Source organism: Pantherophis guttatus, chromosome 13, assembly GCF_059756535.1.
Source record: "Pantherophis guttatus breed Tessera chromosome 13, ASM5975653v1, whole genome shotgun sequence".
Lineage (NCBI taxonomy): Eukaryota > Metazoa > Chordata > Lepidosauria > Squamata > Colubridae > Pantherophis > Pantherophis guttatus.
The window spans coordinates 2642269-2667129 of NC_142075.1; the positions used below are offsets into that span (position 1 = coordinate 2642269).

The window sequence follows — 24861 nt, forward strand, 5'->3', positions numbered from 1 at the left end:
AGGTAGTTTGTTCCATCTAGCGTAGTTCGTCTGTACCCTGTACACCTCGTCCAGTTCTTTTATTATGTCGTCTGTATCTTGTTGAAGAACCTCCACTATTAATTCTGCCATTACTTGGCCCAAGTTTTCGTCCTTATCTTCTGCAATATTTTGGAAACGCAGATAGAAAGAAGCTCTATCCATTTCCAGCTGCGTAATCGAATCTTCCAGATCCCTGTTCTGGGCCATTAATTTTTGATCTACTGTCTCCAGGTTCTTCCTTGTTCAATCTTAGATTCCATTTTTTGTATTCTCTGTTCATTCTTTTGTATTGCTTGTTGTATGTCACTCATTTTCTGGTCAATGCCTTGAATGTCTGTTTTCAATTTTTGGTGATTGCTAGATATCTTCTCTTGCATCAAGAGCATTGTCTCTTGGATTGTTGCTAATGACGACTGCATCGCTTGCATGGTTGGAATCACTGATTTCTCAATTTTTGATAGCCCTTCTATCGACTTTTGGGTTGCAGGGGACGACATTGTATATTGTAGGGTTTGAGAGGCTAGAGGTTACTTTCTTTCCTGTTTTTGCCACAGTGGATGCAAGACTTGTCATCTCCCTCAGCACTCTCGCCTGTTCTCTGACTATCTTTTCTATGTTCCTCCAAATAATCATTCACTAATTATCTTTCCCTTTACTTAGATTGACAGGGCTAGGAATTATTTTGAAATATTCCCAATTTGCAGGACAAATATCAAATGGCACAATCAATCAGTTTCATCACCGTGCTACCAACTAATTATCTTTTGGTAGCTAGTCAATATTCAAAGACAATATTTCTTATTTAACTTAAATCCTAATTATCAATTAATTAAATTCTCAATTTATAAAAAAGCTCTCAGTACACATATATATAGTCAGCAGGAAGCCAATAAGTTAATGCTCAATAGCCAATCAGTAAACAATTAATTAATTAATATTATAGGATAAATCAGTTTAAATATTAATCCGTAATAATATTAGGCAATATAGTCAATCTATGCACATAACATACAAAAAAAAAAGGAAAACAAGAAGCGAATAGGTCCTAATATGATTATGCAAATATATAACCTTATAATATACTAATTATTTGATGCAATAAAATTTATATTCAACTTTGTAAATATATTAATTAACTATGTTATATTAATACTTTAAATACATAAAGAAAGGAGTATAGATATAAATATATTGTAAATTTAAACTAATAATAATCTATGTGGGTACAAATTTTATTCAGTTCTTCTTAGTCCCTTCAGAAACCACACTTATTAGAGTCTGTGCAGGAAAGTATAATAATTTGATATCACCAGTTTTATTTCTCGCTTCTTCAAAGTCTTATGCAAATGAGTTTAATTGTTCTGTTTATCTCTTCCTGGTGCTCCTTCTTTCCTCTCTAGCTCTTCGTTGTTCTTCTTGTTGGTATCAAGTATGGTTGCACTTCCGGTCCTAATTTCCAGTCGTTCTCCTTTCCAATCAGCAAAATCTCTTTCCTACGTCTTCAGAGCTCTCTCGATCGATCCATACAGCAAGTTACATCCAAATCAGGTAGCGCCGCTGTTCCGCTTGCCAATCTCTCCTTATTTCTTGCCGGCCTGTCTGCGATCCTCTCAGCTGTCAAATCCTCCTCTTTCTTTCGATCGCCGCTTTTTCCTCCTATAGGACCTTTCGATCCGACCCAGCCAGCGAAATTCGTGCCGATCTCAAGCGTGCTCTAGAAGAAGTGGTTACGAGTGCACTCAGACACTCTTTCCCGGAATTTCTTGCTTCCCGTCTTGTTAGCTATCGTGGCTTTGGGTCTGCAGACGCGCCTCGTTGGTTTGACAGTGGATATCGGTCCCACCGGGTGGGTTTGCCACTCGACTCACCGAAGCCCCACTATTATCCGCGAAGCCCTCCAGGCTTCCACGCCTTGAAGGGTCCCCAAAACGCAGCGTTAAGTGGCAGTGGGAAGGAGCGATCGCTCTTGCCACGCTATATTGCCACGAGTCATCGGGACCACTTTCTTTCCTAACACCTGGACTTTTCTTGCAGCTCAACACTACCACGACTCCCAACAGCACCATCCGCTCAGCCTTGAGAGGTTCGGTGTTAAACTCCCCCGGATGCCACCCACCCCTGTCTGGAGGCAAGGTAAAGAGTCCGGAGGGAGGCAGCCTCCCGTCCCATTCCAGCTCTGTCTGAAGGCCAAGAGGCAGGAGAAACTAAAGGAAGCTCAGCAGTGGGACCTGGGCAAGTGCAAAAGTGGCGAAGTGTGGAAGTGGAAAAATTACAAAATTAGGGGAGAACTGTAACAGAATACCGTAAACTGCTTAGAAATGAGAGAACACAGAGATTGCTTCCTGGAGAAGCTGAAGGGGCTCAAGGTCCTGGTGTGTTGTCAGCTGGCCTGACACCATTGCAGCACCCAAGTGCTACACAGGCTCCGGGTGTACTTGGCAAGAGGTCTTGGCCAAAATAGAGGTTAGCCTCCTTGGGTGGGCTGCTGCCCAAATCCAGCCCTTTAGCTGTGGTACAGGCCTTCTGCAGCTCAAGGTTTTGGAATGAAGACAAAATTATGCAGAAGGCAAAAACAACATGACAGCTGGGACATTCCTACATTGCCCTCAGCTGTGCCCAGGTGAGCACCAGAGCTCACGTAGTGCACACCTGTGGCACTAGGGACTGGGAGGCTGGAAGACTGGAAATACCTTCAGAGCAATTGTTGGAGGAGGATGGAGATTGGCAGTCCTAAATTCCCGGAATAACTCCACCATGGCTTTGTTAAACATGGCCCCTCCTGTGCCCGTTCCTTTAATCTTCTGGCTGTCCTTGCCCAAAGTGCCACTCCCCTCTCTGCCTGCAGCCTGTCCGGACCCCCATCCGTGTGGTTGCCAAGACCAAAGGCCAGATGGAGCGCAACAAGGAGAACGTGTCTCAGTTCAACAGAACAGCTCTGAGTGGTGGGTGTACCCCAATTATAAAAGATAATTTTATTCTGCATTTAATGTTGTGCTTCTGATATGTAAACATGGCTGCGCTGCCTTAAGAAACATCTGTGCTGCTCACCTCAGAGGAAACCTGAGGTGGCCACTGCCCCCCTCCCCCAATTCTCATTCATGGGATGTCTTGGGACTGTTGAATCAAGATGGAGCTTTGTGAAGCTGCTCGGCCTCCAGAGAAACGCCTGCTGGACATGGCTTCTTCATGGCCCACTCTCAGCAGCTGCAGCTTGGACAAACGTGGTCCATGGCCCACAGACCACGCCCTGCACCCTGAGATTCCTCTCCACAAAGTAGCAAACTCTCCTTGGCCGGTCAGAGGTGGCCACATCCTGGTGCCCCAACTGGCCATATTTCCCTGGGAACAAAAGCAACTGTTGGCCCCACAAAACCTCTGGCCAAGCCCCCCACCCTCCCAAGCACCTTACCTACCCCAGCCCCAGGTGTAGAGATGGCCAGCACCTGAAAAGGAAAGGAGCAGGGTGAGGCCTTCCCTTTGCAGCAAGGGCTGCGGTCGCGAGCCCCTTCCCCCACGCGGGAGCCCCGGAGCGACCATCTCCCCCGGTTTGCGAGGAGGGCCTTTGCGGGGGCGGAACCCCCAAGTCCCAGGCGTGGCCCTTTTGCCGGCGCCGGCCGCTGCCTGCCCGCCTTCCCAACCCCGGAGGGCCGCTCACCCGTCACGGCGGCCGTGTGTCGGGACCCGCAGCTGACCCACCGCACCTCGGCCTCCTCGGGCAAGTCCAGCAGGGCAGGGAAGGGCTGCACCGAGACAAAGGGCGCTTCGACGCCTCCGGGCCCGTCCGCAGCCCCCACGTCCAGCCTGTCGCCGCCCGGGGAAACGCTACGCTCGCCAAGGGGGCGATTCCGCAGGACCGAACCGGCCTCCTCGGCGGCAGCTGCTACTGCAGCCTCGCTGGCCTTTTTGGAGGGCAGCCCGAGCTGTCCGGCCTCGTTCCAGCCCCACGAGTACAGGTCGCCCGCATCTGGGGTGGGGGGGGGTGGGGAGATGTGAGTCGCCGTCGGGGGGGGGTCTTCCCCTCGCTCGCCAGCCCAGGGAAGAGGCCGCCTCGTCCCCCTCCCGCGCCGCTCACCGCTGACGGCCGCCGAGTGCCAGCCGCCCGCCGCCGCCTCCGCCACGGACAAGCCCTGCAGCGCCTCCACCGCCCGCGGCTCCCGCCGGCTCTCCAGGTCGCCGTGGCCGAGCTGCCCGTGCCTGCGCAGAGACGGAAGGGCGCTGGGTCCCGCTCCGCCCGCCCCCCGCTCACCCCCGTATTCCCGCCCGCCTGCCCGGCTCACCTGCCGCCGCCCCACGAGAAGAGCGCCCCGCCGACCGCCAGCAGCAGCGCGTGCTCCAGGCCCAACAGCAATCGGCGCGCCCGGAGGGCGGCGGGCAGCGCTGTGAAGAAGGGCGGCCGGGGGGCCACGTAGCCGCCGGGCACCAGGGGCAGCTCTGCGGGAGGAAGGGCGGGTCAGCTGGGGGCGGCCGCCCCCCCTCCCCTCCCCTCCCCTCCCCTCCCGGCCGCCGCCCACCTATCGCCGCCGCCTCCTCTGCCCGCAGCTCCCTCCGCCAGTCCGGCCGGCCTCCCAGCAGCGCGTCCGGCGCCGTGGCGGCGGGCCAGGCTTCCAGCGCGGCCTCCCGCAGCAGCAGCACGTGCGTCTCGGAGGGCAGCGCGTCCAGGCAGTCCCGCGGCAGCGCCGCCGCCACCGCGCCCTGCAGCCGCACCCGCCCCGGCCCGCCGGCCGCCACCACCGCCGCGAAGCTCCAGCTCGGCCTCACGCGGCGCACCGGCCCCAGGCCCTCCGCGGACAGCGGCTCCGGCCCGCCCTCCGCGCCGCCGGCCCAGCGGAACCCCAAGCAGAACCAGCCGCTCTCCCCGCCCGGCCCCGGCGCCATTCCTCCGGCAGGCATCGGCTGGCGGACGCTTCGCTGCGAGGAGCCGGTCGGGGACGGCAGCCTCGGCCCTGCTCAGCCGGCGGGGCGATCCCCCCACCCCCACCGCGCGGCAGGGCCCGGCAGCCCGAGGGAGGCGACGGTCGTTGCCGCTGCGCAGAGAAAGCTGGCAGGCCCGGAAGCCGCGGGGTGGGGCCTGCGCGCTCGAGTGAGGGGCCGGGCGCCTTCTGGGCTGCTCAATGGTTCCATCAGATTAAAGGGACCTCGTAGGTCATCTAGTCCAACCCCACCCCCAAGCAGGAGACCCTACACCATTTCTGACAAACCGCAGTCCAGTCTCTCCCTGAAAGTCTCCAGGGATGAAGCTCCCACAACTTCTGAAGGCAACTTCTCTTCCACGGGTTGATTGTTCTCACTCTCGGAAAATTCCTCCTTATCTCCAGGTTGAATCTCTCCTTGCTCAGTTTCCATCCATTATTCCTTGTCTGGCCTTCGGGGGCTTTGGTGAATAGCTTGACCCCTTTCCTCCTCTCTGTGGCAGCCCCTCAAGTATTGGAAGACAGCCATCATGTCTCCCCTGGTCTTTCTCTTCACTAGACTAGCCAGGCCCAGTTCATGTAACTGTTCTTCATATGTTTTAGTCTCCAGTCCCCTAATCATCCTGGTTGCTCTTCTCTGCACTTTTTCTAAAGTCTCAACATCTGTTTTTATAGTGTGACCAAAACTGGATGCAGTATTCTAGGTGTGGTCTTACTAAGGCTTTATAGAGTATTAGTACGTCCCTTGATCTTGATTGTATCCCTCTGTTAATGCAGTTTAGGATTGTGTTTCCTTTTTTTTTGCTGCCGCCACACAGTTGGCTCATATTTAACTGGTTGTTCATTTGGACTCCAAGATCCCTCTCACCATTACTGCTATTAAACCTGGTTTCCCCCAGTTTATATGTGTGCTTTTGGTTTTTCTTGCCTAAGTGTAAGACTTTACTTTTCCCTACACTGAATTTCATTTTGTTAGATAGGCCCCGGGGTTCAAGCCTGTCAGGATCCACCTGGATCTTGAGCCTATTATCTAGGGTGTTGGCCATTCCTGCCAGCTTAGTATCATAGAATAGAATAGAATAGAATAGAATAGAATAGAATAGAATAGAATAGAATAGAATAGAATAGAATAGAATAGAATAGAATAGAATAGAATAGAATAGAATAGAATAGAATAGAAATAGAATTCTTTATTGACCAAGTGTGATTGGACACACAAGGAATTTGTCTTAGTGCTCTCGGAGTACATAAAAGAAAAGATACATTTGTCAAGAATCATAAGGTACAACAACACTTAATGATAGTCATAGGAAAACAGTCAATATAAATCTTAAGGGTACCAGCAACAAGGTTACAGTCGTACAGTCATAAGTGGGAGGAGATAGGTGGTGGGAACGATGAGAAGATTAATAGTAATGCAGACTTAGTAAATAGTTTGACAGTGTTGAGGGAATTATTTGTTTAGCAGAGTGATGGCATTCGGGAAAAAACTGTCCTTGTGTCTAGTTGTTCTGGTGTGCAGTGCTCTATAGTGTCGTTTTGAGGGTAGGAGTTGAAACAGTTTATGTCTAGGATGCGAGGGGTCTGTAAATATTTTCACAGCCCTCTTTTTGACTCGTGCAGTACACAGGTCCTCAATGGAAGGCAGGTTAGTAGTAATTTGTTTTTTCTGCAGTTCTAATTATCTTCTGAAGTCTGGATTTGTTTTGTTGGGTTGCAGAGCCAAACCAGACAGTTATGGAGGTGCAGATGACAGACTCCTCTGTAGAACTATAGCTCCTTGGGCAGTTTGAGCTTTCTGAGTTGGCGCAGAAAGAACGTTCTTTGTTGTGCTTTTTTGATGACGTTTTGATGTTAGCTGTCCATTTTAGATCTTGCGATATGGTAGAACTTAGAAATTTGAAGGTCTCTACTGTTGATACTGTGTTGTCTAGTATTGTGAGAGGTGGAAGTATGGAAGGATTTCTCCTAAAGTCTACTGCCATTTCTACGGTTTTGAGTGTGTTCAGTTCCAGATTGTTCTGGGCGCACCATGAGGCTAGTTGTTCAACCTCCCGTCTGTATGCAGATTCATTGTCTCAAATGAGACCGATCACTGTTGTGTCATCTTGCAAACTTCAATAGTTTAACAGATGGATCACTTGAGATGCAGTCATTGGTATAGAGAGAGAAGTGGAGAGAGCACACAGCCTTGTGGGGCCCCTGTGCTAATTGTACAGGTATCTGATGTGATTCTGCTTAGCTTCACCTGCTGCTTCCTGTCTGTTAGGAAGCTTATGATCCACTTACAAGTGTGTTCAGGTACCGCTAGCTGATTTAGCTTAGTTAGAAGAATGTCTGGAATGATGGTGTTGAATGCTGAACTAAAATCTACAAAGAGGACCCTTGCGTAGGTCTTTGGAGATTCGAGATGTTGTAGGATGTAGTGCAGAGCTATATTAACAGCATCATCTGTTGATCTATTTGCTTGGTATGCAAATTGCAGGGGGTCTAATAGCAGATCCGTGATGGTTTTCAAGTGAGACAGCACTAGCCTTTCAAAGGTTTTCATAACTACAGATGTTAAAGCAGCTGGTCTGTAGTCATTCAGTTCCTTGATGGTGGGCTTCTTCGGCACTGGGATGATAGTAGAGCATTTGAAGCAAGAAAGAACATAGCACATCTCTAGCGATTTATTGAAGATATGGGTGAAGATGGGGGCCAATTAGTCAGCACAGACTTTTAAGCAAGAAGGAGTTATCTTGTCTGGGCCTGGAGCTTTTCCTGGTTTTTGTCTGTGAAATAGGTCTTTCACTTCCTTTTTTGTGATCACTAGGGGTTGTGAACCCAATGGGATCTCAGCCTTCCTGGACAAACCTTGTCAGCATAAACAAACCACGCTGAAACGAGTAATATCCGGGTTGGTAACGATGTTTTAATGCTGCTGTAAGCTAGATCCGAGGAAACGCTGAGCTCAAACAGTTCAAAGGCTTTTTGTAGCGCTGTGCCGCCCACCTGCTATGCCCTCTTTCCAACGAGCCACACTTCCTCTGCGTCAGTCTCATGACGGCATCCCCGTCAACATCATTCCCCTCCGCTCCTTTCTCCAACATTCTCCTTTCTCCCGGCTCCGACCACCTACCCCCAGTGCCATCGTCACCACACCCTGTAAAACGACACCCTGTTCTGCATTCAGGCAGGTCCACTTTCTCCACCACTCCTTCCCTTCCCTGCGTTGTTGAGCGAAACAATGGGCTTGACATGGGATGGAGTCAGTTGTAGGACGTTTGGCTGTTGTTGGTGTGCTGAGATGGGGGTTGTGAAGATAGGTGGCTGTAGTTTCCTTTCAAACCTGCAGTAAAACACGTTCAGGTCCTCTGCCAGTTGTTGATTTCCTTCAGCTTGGAAAAGAGGTTTGCCATAACCGGTGATATTTTTAAGAGTTTTCCACATGTTTGCTGGTTCATTTGTTGAGAACTGATTCTTTAGCTTTTCAGAGTAGCTTCTTTTTCCTGCTCTGATCTCCCTTGTTAATAAATTTCTGGCCTGATTGTACAGCATTTTATCACCTTTTCTGTAGGCTTCCTCTTTGGAACAACGAAGCTGCTGTGAACGTAGGTTTAGCTGTGAACCAAGGTTTGTTGTTACTGTATATTCGCAAGTTCCTGGTGGGTACACATAGGTCTTCACAGAAGCTGACATATGATGTTACAGTATCTGTGAATTCATCTAAGTCTGCAGAGGTACTTTCAAAAACATTTCAATCAGTGCAGCAGGGGTGAAATGCTCCCGGTTCGGACCGGATCACCCAATCTGGTAGCAAAGGAGGCGGGTGGTTTGGAGAACCGGTAGCAAAAATCCCTGCCCCTCCCCCCCCATGCCCAGCTGAGCCGCACAATCATCAGAGGCTTTTTTTTTACTTTTACAAGCATTTTTTCCACAACCTCTTTGGCCAAAAATGCTTTTAAAAGTAAAAAAAAAAGCCTCTGATGATCACACGGCTCAGCTGGGATTGTCAAAGGCTTTTATAAGAAAAAAACCCCTGATTGGCAGAGGCTTTTGAAAGCATTTTTTTACAACCTCTTCGCCGAAGAGGTTGTAGAAAAAATGGTTTTAAAAGTAAAAAAAAAAAAAAGAAATTGGCCATGTCCACCCAGTCACATTACCCCCACCCCCACCCCCAAACCACGCCCACAGAACCAGTAATAACAAATTTTAGATTTCACCATTGCAGTGCAGTCAAAGCAGGCCTGTAGCTTTAACTTTGCCTCCTCTGTCCAGGTCTTCACTGATTTAATTATTGGTTTTCTGGTTTTAAGTCTTTGCCTGTAAACAGGTACAAGGTGAATCATGCAATGATCAGAGTGTCCCACAGCTACTCGTAGTAAGGACCGATAAGCATCACCAAATCCGCAAATTTGGTAAATTGCCCTTCTATTCCCTCATCTAAATCATTTATGAAGATATTGAAGAGTACTGGGCCCAAGATGGAACCTTGTGGTACCCCATTGCTTACTTCCCGCCATGTAGACGTAGTATTGTTAAGGACTACTCATTGAGTATTGTCAGCCAGTTACAAATCCATCTGGTGGGTGATGCTGTCTATCCCACTTTTTTCTAGCTTACCAAAAATTAGGTTGTGATCTACCTTGCCTTGCTGAAATCTAAGTATACCTATGTCCACAGCATTTTGTTGGTCTACTAATTTAGTCACTATGTCAAAGAATGAAACAAGATTGGTTTGGCATGATCTGTTTTTAACAAACTCGGGCTGACCTCGAGTTACTTTACTCATTTCTACATGTTTTTATTATCTTTTCCAGTATCTTCCTGGGTACTGATGATAGTCTGATTGGTCTGTAGTTTCCTCGGTCTGTTGTTTTTTTTCTTCCTTTTTTGAAGATGGGAACCACATCAGCTTTTTTGCAATCCTCTGGTAGTTCCCCAGTGCTTCAGGATTTTTGAAAGATATGGTGGAATGGTTCTGAGATGACATCTGCCAGCTTCTTTAGAACTCTGTTTAGTCCCTACTTCCATATGTGATTTGTTATCTAGTGCAGTGGTCACCAACTGGTGGTCTGTGGAGAAATTTTCATATTTTTGCATTTTTTATATTGCACTCATCCTCAAGCTATGGCCCCTGGGCGGTGCAAGTGGGCAGAAGCGGCGGTTGTGATGGCTGGAAGCTGTGGGAGCAAAGCACTGTTTTCATTTGCACGGCAACAGCATTTCGCCTTGGTATATTTGCGCCAGCCAGTGGCGCAAGGCAGCACTCGTCTCCTGCCACTTGGACTTGGAGCGGTAAATGGCGACTGGTCCAGGGAGAAGCTGGATTTTGCTCTCCATTGCGGACCCGAAATCGGGCCCCTGCAAGCTCTCATCTCTTGAGGAGCGCTCCCTGAAGCGGCGCTGGAAACCTTGGTTGGGCTCGAGAGATGAGAGCTTGCAGGGGGCTGATCTGGCATCCGCAATGGAAAGCAAAATCTGGCTGCTCCCCAGACCAGATGCCGTTTACCGCTCCGAGTCCCAAGTGACAAGAAACAAGGGCTGTCTTGCTCCGCAATATACCAAGGCAGAATCCTGATGCCTCACTATAGCAGAGAGAAGAAGCTGGATTTTGCTCTCCATTGCGGACACCAGATCGGCCCCCTGCAAGCTCTCGTCTCCCGAGGAGCCCAACCAAAGTTTCCTGCACCGCTTCAGAGAACGCTCCTCGAGAGATGAGAGCTTGCAGGGGGCCGATCTGTCGTTCACAATGAACAGCAAAATCCAGCTGCTCCCCGGACCAGTCGCCATTTACCGCTCTGGGTCCCAAATGGCAGGAGACGAGGGCTGCTTTGTGCCACCAGCTGGCGCAAATATACCGAGGCGAAGGCTGATGCTGCGCAAGTTCAAGTAGTGCTTCGCTCCCGCACTTCTCCCTGCCCTTGTTGATGCTTCGTGCACCTCGGTCTCAGCCCCAAGACACTGGCTGGCCCATGAGATGAGAGAGAGAGAGAGAATGAGAGAGAGAATGAAAGAAAGAGAATGAGAGAGAGAGAGAGAATCAGAATGAGACACAGAAAGAGACAGAGAATAAAAGAGAAAGAAACCGAATGAGAGAGAATGAGAGAAAGAGAGAAAGAGACAGAGAGAATCAGAGAGAGAGTGAGAGAATGAGAGACAGCGAGACAGAATGAAAGAATCAGAGAGAGAATGAGAGAGAGAGACAAAATGAAAGAGAGAATCAGAGAGAGAGAGAGAGAATCAGAATGAGAGAATCAGAAAGAGGGGGGAGAGAGAGAGAAAATGAGAGGAGAGAGCCTGAAGGACTCCATCCGGTCACTGGGAGTCCAGGCGCTTCAGCAAGCGGCGTGCTGGATTCGTATTAGTGGTCCACAGGATTTAAAATTATGAACTACTTGGTCCCTGAGGTCCAAAAGGTTGGGGACCCCTGATCTAGTGGCTTTTGCTTGGAATTAGGTTTTAAAGCTTGTGAAGATTACCTCCCCTCCCTCCCTCCCTCAGTTTTAGATTAAAACCGTTTTGATAAGATGACCTCTAGACTAAACTGCCTCTCTCAGTTCAAGCTGAAGGAAATTCCTTTATTTTTGTTGCTCCAGAGTTGAATCAACAATTTAAATGATAAGAAAGCAATTTTAACAAAAGACCAGGAACATCTTCTGAACAATATGAGCCTTTTGACACTAGAAGTGCCTGGCATGCAAACTGTTAGCTATCTTATGCACAAGCTGGATAGCTATCTCCCTGGAATGCCTTAGCAAAAAACTTCCTTGATAGCAAAAGGCAAGGCCTGCTGAATTTTGAGATAACTGTTCTTATTGATAGGAATGTCCAAAATGTCCCATATGAAGATGGAATAGTTGCTTTGGGATAGCCATGTCTCATCTCTGGATTTGCCTAGGCTAAAGTTTCTCAACCTTGGCACCTTCAAGATGGGTGACTAGAACTCCCAGAATTCCCCAACCAGGGGTCATTTTAGGAGTTGAAGTCCTAATGTTGCCAAGGTAGGGAAATACTAGTCTAGATATTGGCAATGGCAGCTGACTGGAGATGGGAGTGAGGGATGAAGTGGCCCCTCCAGTGGAATATGTTATGGGGAAACTGCCTGGGTGGGGGGGATTATGAGCATTAGACTTGCTGTACACACATAGTAATATCCTTCCTTTCAGTTTGGCTTGTGTCCAAAACCCAGAAAAAATATAATTTTTATCTTTGTGTTAAAACAGCAGCTGATGGGGGGGAAATCTTGGCAGAATGAGGTGGGTTGTTCTGAGTTCAAAACTGGACTTCCCCCCCCTCCCCATCCTGATTTATTCCTGATTTGTTTCTTGGGAGGGAGAAAGAGATGCTACAAAGAAGGAAAAACCAATCTAAAGATGAGTCTTGAGGACATGTTTCTCTTTAAGTTTCTTTTGTAATCTATGACTAAGAAGCTGGTGGGATGGTGGTTATTCCCAAAGAGCATCAACAAATGTTTGGTGTTTCCTTTGGACAACAACCACAAGTGCTTTCTCCCCACAACTGAGGTGAAGCGCTCTCCATCCACCCATCCTTCCTCCCTTTCTGGAGTCAGCAGAAAACTTTACATCATGAACCATGTTGTCTCCATTGTTACTCTTAGCCTGCTTCTCCTGCCTCTGGTACCTGTCCTCTGCAGTTCTCCAAGCCTCATTGCCTAAGATATCTCACACACACTCAGGCTGCCTCGTGGGATGTGAAAATAAGGATTCACAAGTACATGAGTCGCCTCTGCGAAAGAAAAAGAGCAAGAGAGATGCTGGACTAGAAGACCTTTTGAGTTTTGAGATCTTCTAGTCCAGCTCCTGCTAAAGCAGGAGACCCTACACCATTTCAGACAAAAGGATGTTCAGTCTCATCTCGAAAACCTCCAATGATGAAGCACAACCAAAGAGGGGAGGCACAGAATATTAATAAGAAAATTACAATGGCTTATCTTGACTTCAGGCTGTCAACAAGATAAAAGCAACATTATGGAGACAGGCCAGGAAAATGTTTGTGCCAAGATTAGAGCAAGGCTTTCTCCCCTTGCTCTCTAACCTTGGCACAAACTTTCTCCTGGCCTGTCTGCATAATGTTGCTTTTATCTCATTGATAGCCACCTTCAAGGCCCATTGAAGCCAGATTTTTCCCCCAAATCCCTGAACAATAAATCGAGAAATTTTATAAAAAGGGAAAACTCCTCTTGCAAAGGTGTTGTAGAAATGAAAGACTGAAGCACATTCCTGGGTCAGACAGATCTGTTTATTTGCGCAAAGATTCAGGGCTTTGTTTGAAAGTTGCAACCTGAATGAAGATTGGTCATTTTTCTATTACTTAAATATGCTTTCAAGACAAAGAGTTCCATGAGCCTTTTCCGGCTTCCATATATGGTTACATTAAAAATACATTTCACTTACATTACACTTTACTAATTATCAAACCATTACCTACTACTTAATACAATTATTTTGGCTATACATTTTCACTACTTCATGATTTAACCATTATAACTTTAACTAACCCATCACTTCATGTTTTACAACTATTCCTTAAAAGCTGTAATGTGTAAATGCAGAAATTATGACTATACTTTTTAAACAATAAATAACTTTTTGCATCCCCTGTATCCGTCCAGATGTTCACAGTTGATTCTGTTAAGAAGATGTATAGAATCAGAGTTGGACACAGGGCCATAGGTCAAGTGATTAGGGGGACATCCATGAACTAATTGCTCAGTTCTATTCACCAAACTCCATTCTTACTTTTTCTGCTGGATGACAGCTGAGCCTTATCAGAAGATATATTTGACTAATAAGGCAGTCCAGCTGCTTTTAGCCAGCACGTATCTTTTAAGTGAATAGATGAGCTCATTCAAAGGTTGCTTAGAGTTCATAGGATTTGATCTGACTTTATATATCTGACTTGGAATGATTATTTCTTTTATTCACCTTTTATTTTCTCTTATTTATCCTGATGCCATCTCAAAGGAGTCAAGATGATATAATTTCTAAAAGAAGAAAACAAAAGCTGGAGAAGAGGGGAAAATAAGTTTCTGTTAAGATTGAGCCACTTCGCTTCTTTCAAACCTTAATGATTTTCAACTTGCCAATGAACTGGGGGGAGGGAAGGGGGACATGGAATGCTGAGAACGTATGTGGAGATCATGTGCTTTACTGAGCCATGCAGGAGCACCCTGATAAGTTTTCTGGAAAAGAACTTGTCAGTAATCGACGCCCTCTTTCCCAGCCGAGTCACTGAGGCACCTCTCGCTTGCAGGAGGAGGAGGAGGGCAGCGTAAAGCAGCGCCACCTTAAATGCTGGTAGGCAGAGGTAGAATTCTTGTTTTCCTCCCCCAAAATTAAGGTGCGTCTTATACTCCGAAAAATATGGTATGTCTTTTTTTTTTTTCTTCTGCCACTAGGTGGCACTACAGGTTAACTTTTCAGCTCAGTACTTTTACTTCTCTAAAGTTGTTTCAAAGTATCATTAAGCAATCAGCATTTGTAACAATCCATTAAAAAAAAAAGTATATTCCATTCAGTCCATTCAAAGCCTTAATATCCAATTATTTTTAAAATCCCCAAATCATCTTCAATGGAAATTTAGTAAGTGCTTAATAGGCTTCCAGTCGCGCATTCCTTGCCGCCCAAATTTCCGGATGTGGGTGTGAATACATACCCGCACCCACTCCTCACTCTCAGCCAATCTTCTCCACCCCACAGATCTTCCAGGTGGATTAAAGAGAAACTTTCTAAGATGAATAAAATCGAATCTATCTTACCTTGATGTCACAGACCGCCCCCAGCTTTTTAGGGACTTTTGGGTCGCTTTCCAGTGTCTGATTTGAAGAGCTTCTTCCGGTCTCTCCAGGGAGTTTGCAATCTCCCTGTGTTGACCGGTACGTGCTATTCTTGTTGGTCGTCCCTACAGGATGACTTAGGTCACAGAGGACCCTTGGACAGTGGGGATATTGATGATTCAATGGGAGCCCCCAAAGAGTCCATTGTACCGCTGCAATGCTGGCCATGCCTCCTGACGCTGGCCACGACTCCGAGATTATGCGCGGATTTTTGTGGGATCAATGGTGTCTGTTAAAACAATGTACCCCTTCCCCCTTATGACGGACATGCTGAGATACCTGGCCAAGGAAAGGTATTCACCAAGATGAACTTGACAGAAGTGGATTACCGAGTGAGAATAAAATAGGGCAACGAGTGGAAAACCACTTTCAATTGTCCTTTAGGGTGCTTCCAATTCTGGGTAATGCCCTTCAGGCTGCTGGGAGCACCTGCAGTATTCATGTAACTAATCAATGAGGTGCTGCACGAACACCTGTATAAAGGATGTTGGTGTACCTGGTGTACAATTTCTGGATGGCAGTAAGATTCCATTTGAAGTACGGACTGACCACAAGAACTTAGAAGCCTTAAAGACCCCAAGAAAGGTGTCCCTTAGGCAAGTGCGATGGGCTCAGTACTTTAATTCAATTTTCTTTTCCCTTCTCACTGATGTGCTCTCTCAGATCCCCAATACAAAAGCACCCAAGAGGAAATAGTGCCATTATCTCCTCCTAGTAACTGGCAGTCTCAGCAAGATGGTGGCTGCTAGCTACTCCCCAGCCGACAGTACACTGACCCAACGACTAAAGGAAGCCCTGAAGGAAAACAAATGGTTCAAAACCCACAAATCCGATCTGATGAGGTGGGACCTGACATGGAAGGGAGACAAACTGTATGTTCCAGCCAGCCAGAGGAATCAGCTCCCACAAAGAAGCCACAACGTAAAGCTGGCTGATCACTTTGGGTTTGTAAAGACCCTTCACTTGGCAAAAAGAGTGTTTTGGTGGCCTGAAGAAAAACATAGAAAACTATGTGACCAGATGCCCAGCGTGCGCATCCCTGAAGTGATTGCCAGGGAAGACTCCTAGGTTCCTACAACCGGTAGCCAACCCCAGCAGACCATAGAAGGAAATTGCCATGGATTTTATAGTGGAATTACTGGAAAGTAATGGGAGCACTATAATTTGGATTGTGGTTGACCTGTTCCCCAATAAGCACACTTCATTGCGTGTCTAAAGCTTCCCTCAGCTCAGAGTCTGGCCAATATGTTTGTGCAGCATGTTTACTGGCTGCATGGAGTCCCAAGGTGCATTATTTCAGACCTGGGGACGCAGTTTACAGCAAAATTTTGGCCAGAATTTATCCAACAAATAGAGTCTGCTCAGGGGCTTAGTTCGGGTTCCATCTGAGTACCAATGGGTGCTCACAATGTTAGCACAGACAGGCTAGTAAAAAGGTTCCCTGAAAAATACCCTCATATTTTATACCTAAGATTAAGTTAAAACCACCTAAATAACAATGAATCTATGCTTAATATTTTCCAGGTGCCCTTTTCCTTCAGGGGGCCAGCATGTCAAGATTGAATTGCTTTGCTTCTTTCAAACCCTAATGATTTTCAACTTGCCAACAAAATCGGGGGAGGGAAGGGGGGACATGGAAGGCTGGGAATGTATATGGATATTGTGTGTCAAGGTCACCGCTGCAGGTCTTGTGAAAGAGATGGACTGTTCCCACAACAAAAGAAAGTCTCATAATTGGACAATGTGATCATCGGGAGGGAGGAGGAGAAAGTATTGTTTAACTGGCCAAGCATTTGCACGGGAATCTAGAGCTCATTTCGTTTCTTCAGTACCAACATGGTGTATCCAATAAAGTTTTACTTTTGGGAATTCAATTCTCCCAAGAGTGTTTCCTTGTTTTGGATTTGCTAATTGGACAGTTGACAGAAGGGAGGGAGGGAAGGAAGGATGGACCTATAAATGGAGGATGCCAACTGGGTCACTCAAACAAAAGATGAGCCACTTTTAGGTTTCCATACTTCTCCAGTCTCTGCATTTGCCCTTGCTCTGCTACGAGAAAAGGGAAAAGGACAGTCTTCCACCTCTGGAGACCATTCTCCAAGGGACAACTTCATTCCTGGTTCAGAGCATCAGAACAGGCAGCCTACAACCTACAAGTTTGAGAACTTTCTGCAAAATTGGTTCCGCTGATGAATACAAGGCCAGTAAGGACTAGCAGGAACGAAGCAGAAATGACTTTGGAGAACATCCTAAGGGACATCAAGGTCACTGGCTGGGTGGTAGCACGCCTCCGTCAGCAGCTGATCAGACACGTCTAGTCAGGTTGGATTCATCTGCCAAAGTGAAAGGTGAGTGGTTCTCCAGGTTCTCTCTGAAATATCAGGAATCGCCCTGAAAGACAGCATCTTAATCCCTTTCTTTCTATGTTCAGATATAAGATTTTTTAGATTTAAGATTGTTAAACTGTTAAGATCTTTGCTTTAAGATTAGTTTTGAGCTTTATGTACTGATAAAGTAATCTTTGTTGATTACTTTTTCTGACATGGGTCTGGATCGATATCCATTATTGATGGGGGATTCGTCTCAATGGATTGTATTCTCTAATCCCACAGCAAAATTTCACACTCTTTGGAAGACCATGATGAGATTGTGCACCTTCAGGCATCTTGCAGGGAATCCTCCCTTGGTAAATGGACAATCTCTTCATCTGCAATGTTTTGGCACCCCCCCTTCACCCCAAAATTCTCTCCCAAAGGGATGAGAACCTAAAATCCAGGTTGGCCAAGTACCTCTGTCTGATCAGTAAAGCTGGAATCATTCAAAAGTGTTTATATCTGTCCCTATGGTAACCCTGGACATTCTGTGTTGCAAAGAAATTTTTCAGAGTAGAATCTGAGGATGAAAGCGATGTCAGTGAAGAAGGCAAGGAGCGCATCAGTGATGGCTATCAAGAGGTAAGCTTGGAAGGGGAAGGAAACATCCAGTCCTTCTCCTTACCATTCATCTCCCCTGGTAGCCAATCTTCATTTTCACAGAAGCGGGAATAAGCTTTCATTTGGACAAGAGGTCACTTCTTTATTCCTCCCCAAGTGGTCAAAGGTTAGCAATCCTCTTTCTGTTTCAGCTGTGCAGGAGTCTATAACCACACAGTTTTCAATCTTTTTAAACCGTTGCATTTTGAAACCAAAACCATTTTAAACCATTACTGAATAATAATAACTTTATTGTCATTGTACGTGTTTACACAGTATACCCAGTGGTGAAACCCATTTTTTTACTACTGGTTCTATGGGCGTGGCTTGGTGGGCGTGGTGTGGCTTGGTGGGTGTGGCAGGGAAAAGATACTGCAAAATCCCCATTCCTTCCCCATTTCTGGGGGAAGGATATTGCAAAATCTCAATTCCCACCTCACTCTGGGGCCAGCCAGAGGTGGCATTTGCCAGTTCTCCAAACTACTCAAAATTTCCACTACCTGTTCTCCAGAACCTGTCAGAACCTGCTGGATTTCATCCCTGAGTATACCTATACAACGAAATTCACTTAACACCCAAAGATCAGGTCCAACACACATAACAATCCCCAAACACACCCCCACCCACCACAAATTCCCCACCCCTAAACCACCCAAACACCCACACAACAGACCAAGTAATGCTGTCCAACAGCTCACTGATGGTGGCCCTTTAATTCATTGTTGAGTGCAATTATAGCTCTGGGATGAAAACTATTCAGAAAACATGTGGTCCGAGTTTTAATTGTTCTGTATCTTCTGCCAGAAGGCAACAGTCCAAAAAGATTGTAAGTAGGATGGGACGAGTCTCTGAGAATGTTATGCAACTTCCTCAAACAGCGAGATTCGAAAATGTCATCCAGGGCTGGTAACTGGAGCCTGATGATATTCTGGGCAGTTTTAATGATTCTCTGTAGAGCTTTTTTGTCCACTAGAGAGCTGCTCCCATACAAAGAATGCTGTATGTCAAGACACACTCAATGGTGCTGCGATAGTAGGACAGAAGTAGATGCTGAGATAGATTTATCTTCCTGAGCATTCTCAAGAAGTACAGCCTCTTTTGCGCCATAAAGTAAATGGTTTATACTGTATTTCCCAAAAAGAAGACTGGGTCTTATATTAATTTTTGCTCCAAGACCCATTAGGACTTATTTTCTGGTTGGGTCTTATTTTGGGGGAAATACAGTACTAAAATGCAACTGTCTGGCATCTTAACTGAATTTATTTTTGGGGTAGGGCTCAAGGTTGACTCAGCCTTCCATCCTTCCAAGGTGGATAAAATGAGGACCCAGATTGTTGGGGGCAAAATGCTGGTACTCTGTAAACTGCTTAGAGAGGGCTGTAAAAGCACTGTGAAGCGGTATATAAGTCTAAGTGCTATTGCTATTAAGAGCATCCTGAAAAATCATTTTCTGGTTAGGTAGGTCTTATTTTGGGGGAAATATGGTATCAGTTTTTTAAAAAAAATTTGATTTATATGCCGCCCTTCTCCGGGAACTCAGGGCAGCTTACAATGCGTTAAGCAATAGCCTTCATACTTTTGTATATTTTATACAAAGTCAACTTATTGCCCCCACAATCTGGGTCCTCAATTTACCTACCTTAGAAAGGGTGGAAGGCTGAGTCAACCTTGAGCCTGGTGAGATTCGAACTTACAGTAATTGCAGGCAGCTGGTGTTAATCACAATGCTATCAGTCTGCTGAGCCACCAGGCCCTATTTAGTTCCAATAGTTTCACTATTGATGCAGGAGAAGCCTAAGTGGTTGAGTCCTCAGCCCATCGCCCCTTGATGGTTTGGTGATTATAACGCTGCCTACATTTCAGGACTATCACAAGAAAATATGGGTCCCTACATGTTTAGTTTCCTATGGCCATCCCTATGTACTGTAGATCTTGGGATGTTGGCAATATCCAAAGCCTTGCTAGATGGCCTTCCATCCAGCTGTGCCAAGATAGGGGCCTTGTGTGTCTATTTTAGACTTATGAGTTGAGTCACCAGAAGTGGTCACCGCAGTCTTTGCGCATCTTGTTTGCGTCTTGTTTTCCTGTCTACATTACGCATTTAAGTGAAAGGTAAGTTGGGTTTTGTTCTATAAATGTAGGTTTCATTCTTTGGATTGCTGTTCTAGCTGTTGGTTTTTACTTTATACACTGCCAAAAGTCATTGCTGGGAGATGTGCAGCCATAGAAATATGATGGAAGTTGGGGGGGGAAGAGAAAGAAAGAGTAAGTGGGTGGGGGAGAGAATCTTATTATTTATATATATGTAAAGGGAAATTATGAGATCTTTACTACTTGTACACAATGAGGGTGATGGAGGTGCATTTCATTTCGAAGTTATTGGAAAGTATTCTTTCTCATTGGTTCAGTATAAAATGGAGAAATCAGCCGAGCTCAGTTCCTAGGCAAAGACTAGACAGGGAGATCCAGGTTGTTTTCTTGGCAACAGCATAGAAGTTCTTTTCCATGCCATGTTTTATTTCCTGTGACCCTCAAGATCATCAAGATATCTGATTCTTTGCTGCTCTCTGAGCCTGTTTCCTTGCAGACGTTTCATTACCAAACTAGGTAACATCATCACTGTTATCTGTGCATCTGGACTCCACATGTGCCTGGAGAAATGGCTCTGCATCCCACTTCCGGCATGCGTGCCATAGGTTCGCCATCATGGGTATAGAGTTTCCTGCTCAAGTAGGGGGTTGGACTAGAACAGAGGTCATCAACTGGTGGTCCGCAAGAAAATTTTGGTCGTCTGCAGTGCACCTGGGTGGAGGAGCTGCTCCGGGATGACCAATGGCCAGTCCTGTGACTAGAGCTCTGGAATATGGGACCGGCCAGGCAGCTTGTGGCGGGGCTGGAAATCTCCGCTGCAGAGGGAGGTACATGGAACTTGCAACTTTCAGGTGGTGGCAAGGGGTAGCGCAGCCCTCACCAGCCAGAACAAGGTAATGGTGCTGTTGCGGCAAGGCGGGGAGGTGGCGGCGCAGGCAGGCCAAAGCAACAGGTGATGGCAACCCCTGGCTCTTTCGTCCCCCTGCTGTGGCTTCCTGCTGGATGATCCCACCACAACCTGGCCACGCCCCTCACCCACCCAGTCACTCCTCGCCTTGTCTGAGAAGGGAAAGGCGAGGGATGGAGATTCGCTCCATATTCCAGAGTGGAAGTGAAGCTTGATCTCTTACTGGGTCTCGCGGGCGTTTCTTCCAGCCCTTGTTGGTGCTGCGCATACCTCGGTCGCGCTGGAGAATCAGAATGAGAGAGAGATGAGAGAAAGATGAGAAAGAGATGAGAGATGCGAAAGAGATACTGAGAGATGAAAGCAAAAGGTACTGAGAGAGTGTTTAAGGTTGCAGAAACAGCCGGCCAAGCTAAGTGCCTGAAGGACCCCATCCCATCACCGGGAGTCCAGGTGTTTCAGCGAGCGGTGCACTGGATTCGTATTAGTGGTCCATGGGATTTAAAATTATGAATTTAGTGACCCCTGAACTAGAACACCTCCAAGGTCCCTTGCACCGCTATTATTCTGTATACTTCTGTATTTCTGATTAAGCACAACCTCCCAACAAAGGTTTACATAAAAATCATTCCCTTCTAAAGTGGCATACAGAACAGTGCTGAAGAGCTTCTTCCCAGGACTGCCAGCTCTTGCTCAAGGTGCAGCCATTCCAGGTTGGTAGAAGGCTGCGATGGGACCCTGGAAACATGGACTACATTGGTCTTTACTGAAGCTGGAATTAAAAAAGAGCCGCTTGACAGTTGTGGATCACGGAGTTTATTTGGGTGCTTTCCCTCCAAGGGAGCGCAGGGGCTCCTCTGTCGCTTGCCATAGTGCTTCCTTGGGGGTGGGGGGTGGGGGGGGAATCGGTGTTTGTCTGGAACTATTCCCACCTTGTGTCAAAAGCCTCTTCCATTCCTCGCCCTGCGGTTCCCTTCCCATCCTCGGCCGGTTCGTTTACGAAGCTCGTTGGCTCTCAGCCGGCCAGGAAGCGGCTTGAGGGGACAAGAGGGGAAGCAGCCGGGCCCCCTCCCTGCCCAGGCGCAGCGTCAAGAGGCGCCTCCTCGGTTGCCTCTCTCGCCAGGCTCAGCCGCGCCGCTTCTTTCCCCGCTCAGCCACGGGCTCCCTCGGGCCGCCTGCCCGCCGCTACCGAAGGCTCCTCGGCGGGGAGTCCCGGGAGGCGGCCTTCGTCTCCGGCCGCAGTCCGGGTGGAGCTCCGGGGCGGGCGGCAGGCTCAGCGCCCCCGGGGCGGCTCCGCCAGCGGGCGCGGGGTCCGGGCGGGCGCCGGCGCGGGCGTCCTGCTTCAGGCCCCGCTCGGCCGACGGGCAGAAGCGGCTCTTCAGCACCCGGCGGATGACCTCGCGCGTCACGCCGAAGCCTTGCGCCAGCCGGCCGGCCGGCCACTCCTCGGGGAAGGCGCGGCGGAGGAACCTGCGGAGGGAGGCGGAGGGTCAGGCGGAGGGTCGGGCTGGACGGGGCTGGACGGGGTCCCCGCGCGGCTCTCCTTACCGGATCTGCTCCATCGCGCGGAGGGTCAAGGCGCGCTCGGGGGGCTCCGCGGGCTCCATCAGCTTCCGCAGCCGCCGCTCGCGGGTCTGCCGGGCCCGGCACTGCAGCCTCCTGCGGGCGAGAGGCGGGTCAGGCGGGCGCCGCGGGGGGGGGGTCGCCGCGGGGGGGGGTCGCGCCTAACCTCTCCAGCTCCTGCAGCTGCTCGTCCAGCGCCGGGACTCCCTCATGGGCGCGCGCGGCCGCCAGCCCGGCCAGCAGCTTCCGCGGGTCCGGCACCCGCGGGGGCTTCATGGCCGGAAGGCTCGGCCTCCCTGCGCCCCTCCGGATCGGCCCTTCGGCTCGGGGACTCGGGGGCGCCTGCGCGGCCCGGAGACGAGACGAGGCTGAGGGAGGCCGCCCCACCCCCCCAGCACCCCCCAAAGCAGCAGCAGCAGCAGCCAGGCGGCTCTGCGCCTCCCGCGCCTGCGCCCCGCTTGCTTCCGCCTCCCCCCCCTCGTGGGGCGGGGCAGAAGGCTGGCAGCGTCCCCGCCCCTCTCTCCGACGGCGCTTGCGCAGAAGGCCCGCTGTGGATTCGAGTGAAGTGCGCGAGCGTGGGGGTCTCGGCCGTTCGGTTCCCCGCTTTTCGCGTTGTCTGCGTAAAAGTGTTTTGCGGCGACGGTGGGCCGAGGAGGCTGCCACGCGAGGCTTCGGTCGCAGGTCTCTAAGGGAGAGGCCGAAGCCGCCGCCTCTGGTAGGTCTTAGCGGGGGACGCGGCGTCCCTAAAAGGCGAGGCTGAGGTGCCCTGGCGCTGCTTGCGGCCCCGGAGGCTTCCAGGGAGGCTGCCGAGAGCTGAGCTGCGGGAAGGCAGGGCTGACCGAGCCAGGCTGGGAAAACCTGCCGGCGGAGGTGCAGTGAAGCCCCCAACAGCTTAACCTTTCTGCCCACCACCTTGTGCGTCCAATGGCCGGGCCGTGTGCCAGCCTCGGCGTCATCCCGTTCAGGGTCTTCATGAAGAAGGGCCCGGCTCAGACAGGGCGCTTTGCGCGAAAACCCGGAACCCGAAGCGAATAACCAGAGGTCTCTCAAGACGCCGCACACCTGAGGGGGTGGGTCCCTTTCTTCCGAAAGGAGAACGGGAGACACACCGGGGCACTCGCACGTTTCAGAAAGTGGATGCGCACTTGTGCATTGGCAAGTAATTCAAGAGATCTCGGGTTACTTCTGTTGCCTATAGTTATGCGTTATGGTCTTAGAAGAAACCTTTGCATCTTCAAATTCAGGGGATGCAGTGAGAATGTTCTGTTAAAACTAGTTTTTCTCTGAAACTCTCTCATTCATTTGCAAACTGATTTTCCCCACTAAAGTCAGTGTCCCCTTAGAAAGAACTGAGTTTCAGTTCCTTCCATGGTTTATAAACTGTAGAGCTGACTTAACAGGAACAACTTTTAGGCCTTGTTTAACAAACCGACAAATATCCATCCTCCGCCCCACAGAGAAAAATTAGAGGAGATATTCTGTGATTAACCTGCTTTTTTCAATTAACTTATGGAAGAGAGGCTGCTTACACAAGCCAGCTCTTCCAGTTTACTAAGATAACAAACTAGGCAAGAAAGTCAGCTGGGTAACTTTGGGCCAGTCACTTTCTCTCAGCCCAACCCACCTCACAGGGTGGGGTTTTTTGTGGGGAAAAGAGGAGGAGGAAGGAGTATTAGGTATGTTCACCACCTTGAATTACTTATAAAGGCCGGATAAAAATCTAATACATGAAGAAATAAAACTCAGCTCTAACCCCAATCAAATCATAACTCCCCTCTTGTGCTGTAGCAGCATCCAGGGCCTGCTGGACACTTAATCCTCATTCACTGATATCTGACCTTCTTTGCCTAAATTGAACAGCTCCAGGGTGGAAGAGGAGATTTCGGGACTCTAAAATTTGCCCAACAAAAGCAACCCCTCGGGGAGCTGAATTCTGGAGATCTAGGAGTACAGATATAATAACAAGTATAATTGAGCCCAAAATTTCTGTTGCTAAGTGAGATGTGTTAACTGAGTTTCATCCCAGTTTCATTTTTCTTACCATGTTAAGTGAATCACAGAAGTTCTTAAGTTAGTAACATGGTCAATGGCTTCCCGATTGACTTTGGTTGTCAGAAAGTCACAAAAGGTGATCATATGATCCTGGAACACTGCAAAGTTGTAAATATGAGTCAGTTGCCAACTACCTGAATTTTGGTCATGTGACCATAGGGATGCCGCAAAGGTTGTGTGAAAAATGACAAGTCACTTTTTTCAGTGCTGTCGTAATTTTGAACGGTCAGTAAACAAACTCTTGTAAATTGAGGACTACCTGTACATTCCAGGAAAATAAAAAAAAAAGATTTTATTGATTTTCTATTGTTTACATTTTGTTAGTGCTTAATAAACATCATGTTGTCTGGGTTATTCAATTTGCTTAACAATACAGATTACGTTTTTAATCTCCACCTCTTTTTTTTCCAACCACTGGTAAAATAAAGTCCATGTTTGATAATATTCTGTGTCTTCTTTCTGTTTAATCTTCAGCGCAAGTCTGTCCATTTATGCACAATCTAGTAT

The 24861-nt window shown here is 48.2% G+C and overlaps 2 protein-coding genes across 3 annotated transcripts; both read right to left on the reverse strand.

Moving 5' to 3' along the window:
* Positions 1 to 1591: 1591 nt before the first annotated feature.
* Positions 1592 to 5823, reverse strand: RCCD1 (RCC1 domain containing 1). 2 transcript variants are annotated; one of them, XM_087877862.1, is made up of 6 exons: positions 4533 to 5823; positions 4299 to 4452; positions 4094 to 4215; positions 3677 to 3985; positions 3435 to 3464; positions 1592 to 1735 (listed from the first exon to the last, which is right to left on the reverse strand). In XM_087877862.1, the coding sequence occupies exons 1-6, from the start codon at positions 4909 to 4911 to the stop codon at positions 1725 to 1727; spliced, it is 1005 nt and encodes a 334-aa protein (XP_087733988.1). In that variant the 5' UTR covers positions 4912 to 5823; the 3' UTR covers positions 1592 to 1724. The 2 variants fall into 2 exon arrangements, with proteins under 2 accessions (XP_087733988.1, XP_034291450.1); XM_034435559.3 differs by lacking the exon at positions 1592 to 1735 and adding an exon at positions 2979 to 3360.
* A 15716-nt stretch (positions 5824 to 21539) lies between these two features.
* NGRN (neugrin, neurite outgrowth associated) lies at positions 21540 to 22774 on the reverse strand. The gene is made up of 3 exons (XM_087877863.1): positions 22469 to 22774; positions 22288 to 22398; positions 21540 to 22209 (listed from the first exon to the last, which is right to left on the reverse strand). Exons 1-3 carry the CDS (start codon positions 22576 to 22578, stop codon positions 21828 to 21830), a joined length of 603 nt encoding a protein of 200 aa, XP_087733989.1. The 5' UTR covers positions 22579 to 22774; the 3' UTR covers positions 21540 to 21827.
* Between the last annotated feature and the right edge of the window lie 2087 nt (positions 22775 to 24861).